General features: G+C 47.7%; 1 protein-coding gene across 1 annotated transcript; it reads left to right on the forward strand.

The window, feature by feature from the left end:
* Window positions 1–1073: 1073 nt before the first annotated feature.
* Window positions 1074–8646, forward strand: VCPKMT (valosin containing protein lysine methyltransferase). Its single transcript, XM_063118507.1, has 6 exons — window positions 1074–1342; window positions 2998–3108; window positions 3947–4019; window positions 6690–6809; window positions 6970–7074; window positions 8236–8646. The coding sequence occupies exons 1-6, from the start codon at window positions 1074–1076 to the stop codon at window positions 8248–8250; spliced, it is 693 nt and encodes a 230-aa protein (XP_062974577.1). The 3' UTR covers window positions 8251–8646.
* Window positions 8647–8952: the final 306 nt, after the last annotated feature.

Consider the following 8952-nt stretch of genomic DNA (forward strand, 5'->3'; position numbering starts at 1 on the left):
TTTCGGCTGCATTAATAGAAGTATAGCTTCCAAATCACGTGAGGTACTGGTTCCTCTCTATTCGGCCCTGGTTAGGCCTCATCTAGAGTATTGTGTCCAGTTCTGGGATGCACAATTCAAGAAGGACGCAGACAAGCTGGAGCGTGTTCAGAGGAGGGCAACCAGGATGATCAGGGGTCTGGAAACAAAGCCCTATGGAGAGAGACTGAAGGAACTGGGCATGTTTATCCTGGAGAAGAGAAGATGGAGGGGAGACATGGGAGCACTCTTCAAATACTTAAAAGATTGTCACACAGAAGAGGGCCAGGATCTCTTCTCGATCCTCCCAGAGTTCAGGACACGGAATAACGGGCTCAAGTTAAAGGAAGCCAGATTCCAGCTGGACATCAGGAAAAACTTCCTGGCTGTTAGAGCAGTACGACAATGGAATCAGTGACCTAGGGAGGTTGTGGGCTCTCCCACACTAGAGGCCTTCAAGAGGCAGCTGGACAAGCCTCTGTCAGGGATGCTTTAGGGTGGATTCCTGCATTGAGCAGGGGGTTGGACTGGATGGCCTTGTAGGCCCCTTCCAACTCAACTATTCTATGATTCTATGTTCTAATCCCCACTTAGGGACCTTGGGGGAGCGGGGAGGTCTTCCTTCTCCGAAAGGTTGGGTGACCACATGAAAAGGAGGACAGGGCTCCTGTATCTTTAACAGTTGTATCGAAAAGGGAATTTCTGCAGGTGTCATTGGTAGGCATGCAGCACCTGGTGAAATTCCCTCTTCATCACAACAGTTAAAGCTGCCCTCTTTTAAATCTGGTCACAGTATAGCTCCTGCAGCTTTAACTGTTGTGATGAAGAGGGCATTTCACCAGGTGCTGCATGCCTACCAAAGACACCTGCTGAAATCCCCTTTTCTATGCAGCTGTTAAAGATACAGGAGCCCGGTCCTCCTTTTCACGTGGCCACCCTACCGAAAGGGCCACCTGGAGCGGCTGTGAAAGGGGGAAAGGAGCCGCCCAGGCCCTCCCCTCCGTGACGGCGGGGAGGGAGGCGGGCGGGCGAGCGAGCGGGGCCAGGCCGGGCCCATGTCGTCGTCGTCGTCGTCGTCGTCGCTGTTCGAGCGGGAGCTGTGGCGGCGGGACGGCGACGGCGCCTTTCGGCTGGCGCAGCGCTCGGCCGGCGGGACGGGCTCGGTGGTGTGGGACGCCGCCCTGGTCCTGGCCCGCTTCCTCGAGAAGAGCGCGGCGCAGGCGGGCGGCGGGGCTCCGCCGCGGGGCCTCCGCCTCCGCCACAAGGCCGTGCTCGAGCTGGGCGCCGGCACCGGCCTCGTGGGCCTCATGGCCGCCAGCCTCGGGTACGTCGCGGCCGGGCCCCGGGTGGGCGGAGGGAGACGCCTCGCCTCAGCTTTCCCTCACGACCGACACAGCAGGCAGGCAGGCAGGCAGGCCCTGGCGCGCAGCAGAGGCCTCCTGCCAGGGCCGCCGCCGCCGGGTCTCCCTCCGGCTCGGCCTCCTCGTCGGGCTGGTTTCCCGGCGGAATTGCTGCTGATTTGACAGGCAGGAGTTCAACAGGGAATGCTGCATCGCCCTGCAGGGTGTGTGTGTGGAAGCTTCTCCTGTGGAACTTCTGCCTGGCAGCAGCTGTTTAAATGCTTTAGGGTGGATTCCTGCACTGAGCGAGGGGCTGGACTTGTTGGCCTTGTAGGTCCCTTCCAACTCTGCTATTCTATGATTCCAAGTGATTGTGAATACAGAAGCAAGGGGAGTGGTGGTTACTCCAGATCTTTTAATACAGAATATGTGTGTGTGTGTGTATGTATATATATATTTACCAAGAAACGTAGAGCCAGAGACAAGAGAAGATGGAGGGGAGACATGATAGCACTCCTCAAATACTTAAAAGGTTGTCCCACAGAGGAGGGCCAGGATCTCTTCTCGATCCTCCCAGAGTGCAAGACACGGAATAACGGGCTCAAGTTAAAGGAAGCCATATTCCGGCTGGACATCAGGAAAAACTTCCTGACTGTTAGAGCAGTATGACAATGGAACCAGTGACCGAGGGAGGTTGTGGGCTCTCCCACACTAGAGGCCTTCAAGTAGCAGGTGGACAACCATCCGTCAGGGATGCTTTAGGGTGGATTCCTGCACTGAGCAGGGGGTTGGACTCGATGGCCTTGTAGGCCCCTTCTAACTCTGCTATTCTATGATTCTATGAAACGCCCGGCACAGCTTGTTGAGGACAACGTGACGAGCTCACTTTGGGATAGCTACGCCGCTTCCATCCATCCATCCATCCATCCATCCATCCTCATACTTGTATTTATATATATATGCTTTAGGGTGTATTCCTGCATTGAGCAGGGGGCTGGACTTGATGGCCTTGTAGGTCCCTTCCAGCTCTGCTATTCTATGATTCACCTCCTTGAACGCTGGGATCCACGCATTTCTCTCTCACACACCTTTGGGTCCGATTTTCCTCCCCCTCATTCAGAGATATAAACTAACTATCCCAACCCAGAGAAGGGCTGGCAGAATAGTTCTTCGAAAGCAGGCTGGGTCACATTTCCGTAGGGTGCTTCCAGGTGGGCAACTCCATCCATTTTTCCTTAACAGATTTAAATCTGCAGTAAGGAAAAAAATGGAAGAAGCGATGGGAAAACACAGGCAGGTCACGAGCAGAAGAGGACTTACACTGATGGTGCTATATAAATAAATAAATAATAATAATAAGTAGGGTGCTGGCACAATAAAAACATTTATTTTCCTGTCGATCCCTTTCTATACAGAACTCTTTTACAGGGCTTGTTTTTGTTTTTTTAATTGCGTACGCCTAGTTCATTTCCCACAAAGTGGATCTGTTGTCATTTTATGTGTGGGGCTCTAAGCACTGTTGAATTTAGTTACAAAACTTCCACTCAAACTGAGCGAGGGGTTTTGAGGATGTGTGTTGTGTGTATAACAAGACCGGTCACGAACTGTGTTGATCTGCCCCCTCCACCCCTTTCTGCAGGGCAAACGTTACCGTTACGGATCTTGAGGAAGTCCAGGACTTGCTGAAAATGAACATTGAGACTAATCGGCATCTTATCACAGGTTCCATTCGAGCCAAGGTACTGAAATGGTTCGTATGAACTTTTCGTTTTGTAATTGAAATTCCCCTAAGAGACTGAAAACCAGGCTTGGTTAATGGGGGCCCATTTTAACCAGAGAGAGGAAATCTTAAGAGGTCTGTATTGGGAAAGCCCAGTCAGATATGGACTCAGACTGCTGTTAATTTACCCAAGCTGTTCCTTACATTGATTTCATAGAATCGTAGAATCATAGAATAGCAGAGTTGGAAGGGGCCTACAAGGCCATCGAGTCCAACCCCCTGCTCAATGCAGGAATCCACCCTAAAGCATCCCTGACAGATGGTTGTCCAGCTGCCTCTTGAAGGCCTCTAGTGTGGGAGAGCCCACAACCTCCCTAGGTCACTGGTTCCATTGTCATACTACTCTAACAGTCAGGAAGTTTTTCCTGATGTCCAGCTGGAATCTGGCTTCCTTTATTCCGTGTCCTGCACTCTGGGAGGATCGACCTAATTGAATGTTTTATTTAAATATCTGAAATTTTAAAGCTTTGGGGGTGGGGTGGCTAGAAGTTGAAATAAACAGGCAGATCAATGGAGGGCCTGGTTCTGTGGGTCGGGATCTTTACCATCGGCTTGCCCTGGCATTTCTGCTGCGCTTTCTACCACCCACCACCCTGTGTAGGTACAGGATGAGGTGCAGAAAAGCCTACTATATATACACCATCACATGTATCCCTATTGTAATTGCACTTTCCTGTGCATTTTAATTGTAAACTGCTTTAGGAGCCGGTCTTGGCCGAAAATCAGGGCATGATTAAAATAATAAATAAATAAACCGAATATTCTTCCCCTATGGTGGGAGTGGCATCCATCTCTACATCTTTTCTAGGGGAAAAGAAGTAACAGACTTCCTTCCTGCACCTGATTACATACTGATGGCAGACTGCATCTACTATGAGGAGGTAAATCACTTCTTTTTTAGGGGAAGGGCTGTAGCTGAGTGGTAGAGTCCCTGCTTTGCATGTAGAAGGCCCCGGGTTTGATCCCTGTGTCTCCAGGCAAAGCAGGAAAATCTTCTGCCTGGAACCCTGTAGAACTGCTGCCAGTTAGTGCTGACAATACTGAACTAGATGGACCAAGGGTCTGATGCAGTCTAAGGCAGCTTCCTGTTTTCCTATGGTCTTCTCCCCACCCCCTACCCCCCCACCCCAAGTTAAAGAGGGAATTCTCGTGCTGTGAGGCTTGGGAGAAAGTTTTATGACACGTCACGCTTCCAGGCCCCTGTGTCAACTTTCCTGTTAGCAAGACATCTCAGCGCCTTGGATTTTTCTATTCTACTAATGCAACCACTCTAAAAACTGCATTTTCCAATGGGTTTTGGGGTTTGAATGTGGATTGGACTGAGCATATATTTTGCAGATTTTGCTCCTGAAGAGACTAGAAGATTAAAAGATTGGGGAAGGCTATTCTAACAATTATATAATCATTAGTTCCTTAATAAGGCTCTTGTGGCATGAATGAGATGTTTTCTAAAACACTTTGAACATTTACAGGTTGTTATCCTATGACAGCCCCTGCAAGGATTTCAGGCTACACTCATATGACTGACTGGAGTCATTCGAAAACCAGATTTGTTTTCTTGATGGATCTGAGAATTCTGCCCTCTAGATTGCTAGAGCTGAGCCAAGATCGATTAGAAAATGATTTTCTGAGAAATGCTATTTCTTTTTCAGGCGTCTCCCCAAACCATTGGAAAATTACCTCTGCAAGGGAATATTTAGCAACCCCCTCCCCCATTTCACTGCCTTCAGATAAAGTGGAGAAGTTCAGACATGACTATAGATCCAGCCCCAAAATATTAATTATTGTTGAAAGAAGCCGTGAGCCTGGCTCCTATCCTTCCCAGTCCTCCGTCACTTCCTTCGTCCACCAGCATGAACTAATAATACCGTTTCATTCTGTATTAACTGAGCTGAAGTTTCTCAGAAGAGAAACATTTATTTGAGGAGAACCCCACCAAGAACATTAAGTGAAATCCCCCCTCAAATATCACTGCCTACTCATAGGATAGATAATTTTGGGGAGACTATTTCACTTGGCTCTAGAAATAATAGCCCTCCTGTTGTTCACATGATCATTCATCCAGTGATCAACAGCCCTCAGAGTTGATAGCGTTTTCAGCTTGCTCTAACTCCTAATTCTCACCTGGAACATATAAACCAGAAGTTCCAATTGATTGGCAAGTAATTTTCCCAGATAACTGTGTTAGTGAGCCCACAAAAGAATTACAGTAAGCCTGTTCAGATGCCACACTATGTTTAAGCATTTTGAGCTAAACATTATGACTTAGCGTATTGTGTGAACCATTCCAAACCATGGTGGCTACATAACCACAGTTTAAATTCACTCACTAACCATTTGCTGCAACAGGGGCCTTAGCTAGACCTAATGTTTATCCCGGGATCATAGAATAGCAGAGTTGGAAGGGGCCTCCAAGGCCATCAAGTCCAACCCCCTACTCAATGCAGGAATCCACCCTAAAGCATCCCTGACAGATGGTTGTCCAGCTGCCTCTTGAAGGCCTCTAGTGTGGGAGAGCCCACAACCTCCCCAGGCAACTGATTCCATTATCGCACTGCTCTAACAGTCAGGAAGTTTTTTCTGATGTCCAGCTGGAATCTGGCTTCCTTTAACTTGATCCCGTTATTCCGTGTCCTGCACTCTGGGAGGATCAAGAAGAGATCCTGGTCCTCGTCTGTGTGACAACCTTTTAAGTATTTGAAGAGTGCTATCATGTCTCCTCTCCATCTTATCTTCTCCAGGCTAAACATGTCCAGTTCTTTCAGTCTCTCTTCATAGGACTTTGTTTCCAGACCTCTGATCATCCTGGTTGCCCTCCTCTGAACACGCTCCAGCTTGTCTGCGTCCTTCTTGAAGTGTGGAGCCCAGAACTGGACGCAATACTCTAGATGAGGCCTAACCAGGGCCGAATAGAGAGGAACCAGTACCTCCCGTGATTTGGAAGCTATACTTCTATTAATGCAGCCCAAAATAGCATTGGCCTTTCTTGCAGCCATATGGCACTGTTGGCTCATATTCAGCTTGTGATCTACAACAATTCCAAGATCCTTCTTGTTTGTAGTATTGCTGAGCCAAGTGTCCCCCATCTTGTAACTGTGCCTTTGGTTTCTATTTCCTAAATGTAGAACTTGGCATTTATCCCTATTAAATTTCATCCTGTTGTTTTCAGCCCAGCACTCCAGCCTATCAAGATCACTTTGAAGTTTGATTCTGTCTGGGGTCATCCCTGTTCATGTAAATGACACACAGGATATCCCGGGAGCAGGCAGGGAGGATCCCGGGAGGATCCCAAGATAAACCATAGGTCTAGCTAAGGCCAGGGTTAGCAGCCTAACCATGGCTTAGCATGTCATCTTTGCTAAATGTCTTGATACAATTTGGATTATCCCTTTACCCACTGAAGTATTACAGGTAGTGAAATGAGGTTTAGGGCGCAATCTTATGCATGTTTTGGCTGGCTGTGGGATGCTGGAAGTTATGGGACCTGTTTCTGTCTAAACATGTGTAGGATTGCGTGCTTCATGGCAAATCCTTTCTCTTTTCATGGGCAGTCTCTGGAGCCGTTGCTCAAGACCCTGAAGGACCTGGCCGGACCAGATACCTCCATCCTTTGCTGCTATGAAGAACGGACAATGGGGAAAAACCCAGAAGTGGAGAAAAGATACTTCGAGGTGAGCCTTCTTTGTGCTTGTAGGTGGGGCTCTTTTGACTATGGAGGAAGTATCCCATGGTGATTCCAAGGGTATTTCTGTGCCAGGATTCTAGAGCTAACATGTTGTTTCACGGCTTGTGATTTGTGAACGTTGATTCTGGTGCAACTTTAAATTGCAGCTTCTTCAGAGGGACTTTGAGATGGAAAAGGTCCCCCTGGATGAGCACGACGAGGAGTACCGGAGTGAGGACATTCACATCTTTATTATCCGGAAGAAGCAAAGGGTAAGTGCTGGCCATAGCGGTGGCCCGCTGGAGATGTGCCGGCCTTTGCTCATGGCTGCAAACACGTTTTCTTCCGTTGGAGCCAGTGCGATGACGGAGGGTTTTTTTTTTTTTCACAATCTGAATCCTGTCTAGTTTGAGAAGTGGGGCCCAACCAAAATCTCATTTCTGTATCTCCATCCTCTTCCCTGCAGCCCCCTGTGACTGTTAGCCATTGGCCCAGTGCAGATGTAATGCTGGCTCCCTCCAAACCATGGTTTGCGAATTGGGAGCCAAGCGTAGAGCTGTGCACTCCCTTCCTCCCCCTTCTTCCCTTTCAGGTGCAAAACCCCCTCCCTGTCTTTGCCTCAACTGTGGTCCTGCCCTGAGGGCATGGCTAATGTCAACCAGGTTCTCGTATAACTATGGTTTGCTAACCCACTTAAAACCGTTATTACAAATGTTTGTTCATAAAGGAGCCCTGGTTAGCATCTGTACTGATGAAACTGGCTTAAGCTGACAAGGGAAGGGGGAATTCACGTTAGAGGGTCTGGTTCCGGTCTTAAAGGAACTGCACTGGCTGCCTATACGCTTCCGGTCAGAATTTAAGGTGCTGGTAATGACGTTTAAAGCCCTAAACGGCTTGGGACTTCGATACCTGAGAGAGCGCCTCTTGTTATATATGCCTGCCCGAGACCTTAGATCTGTTGGAGGAGCCCTTCTCCGCATCCCACCAATGCAACATATACGCTATGATGGGACAAGGGAGAGGGCCTTCTCTGTGGTGGCACCCCGACTGTGGAATGCCCTCCCCTTGGAGGCCCGATTGGCACCAACACTGATTGCATTTCGACGCCAAGTAAAAACATGGCTTTTTAACAAAGCCTTTGATGGTTAAACTCACTGGCACATTGTTTTAACTGCATCTGTTGCTTTTAAATTATATATTGTTTTAACTTGGATCATGGTTTAATTTGTTTTCTTAACTGTGTATGTTTATTGTTTTATACTGTGTGTTTTTATCTGTATGCCGCCCTGAGATCTTAGTGATATAGGGTGGGATATAAATGTTTTAAATAAATAAATAAATTTGCAAACCATAATTTGCTGGGAGCAAATGGGAAGAAACTAGTACAATTGTTTGTTTTAGCCAAAGTTTGTTTGTTTGTTGACATTTCCCAGCATTTCCCGTCATGACGTCTTTGATACTGTTTTCTGACGGGGAGAGTTCTGAAGGAAAGACATGGAAGCTTTAAGAAGCAACTACGAGTTCCTCACAGGTCCTCCGTAGAATGTCTCTACGGCAAAAGCGGTCCAACAATCATCCTGCTAAGTTGACACATGCAGTGAGTTTCCTTCAGAGAGCTATAAACACAAACGCAAAGGCCTCGGGTTATCTGTCAGCATGGAAATCGGCTACAAAAGAAAGGCAGACTTGTAAATCAACTGAATGTGTAGATATGTAATGCAGAAAGCTAGATGGGTGATTTAGCACATGTATTTATGCGCACTGCCCAGCCTCTCTTGGGTAATGATGTGTTTCCTTAGTAACAATTTATTAGAAATTTTATTAAAAGATACAATGCTTTATTAGACTTTGGGTGATCTTAATGTGTCAATATGCACAAACTTAAGACCTGTTTTAGAATTTGTAACTTTTCCATTTTCATTTGGGGTGATGTGGGGGCGGGGGGCATATATGCACTTACACGAGGCCTCAAACATCCAAACTCACCATTTAATCAATCCCAAATTGAGCAAACTTCTGATACGATAAGAGCCTCATGTGGCGCAGAGTGGTAAGCGGCAGTTACTGCAGCCGAAACTCTTCGATCCCAGCGGAAGCTGGTTCTCAGGCAGCCGTCTCAGGTCGACTCAGCCTTCCATCCTTCCGAGGTC

This window comes from Elgaria multicarinata, chromosome 2, assembly GCF_023053635.1.
Source record: "Elgaria multicarinata webbii isolate HBS135686 ecotype San Diego chromosome 2, rElgMul1.1.pri, whole genome shotgun sequence".
NCBI lineage: Eukaryota > Metazoa > Chordata > Lepidosauria > Squamata > Anguidae > Elgaria > Elgaria multicarinata.

Excerpts from the sequence above, each read along its gene's own strand:
- VCPKMT (XM_063118507.1), top strand. The coding sequence starts at position 1,074 with ATGTCGTCGTCGTCGTCGTCGTCGTCGCTGTTCGAGCGGGAGCTGTGG. Across the intron at positions 3,109-3,946 it reads CGAGCCAAGGTACTGAAATG|GGGAAAAGAAGTAACAGACT; the intron begins GTTCGTATGAAC and ends CATCTTTTCTAG. Across the intron at positions 6,810-6,969 it reads TGGAGAAAAGATACTTCGAG|CTTCTTCAGAGGGACTTTGA; the intron begins GTGAGCCTTCTT and ends TTTAAATTGCAG.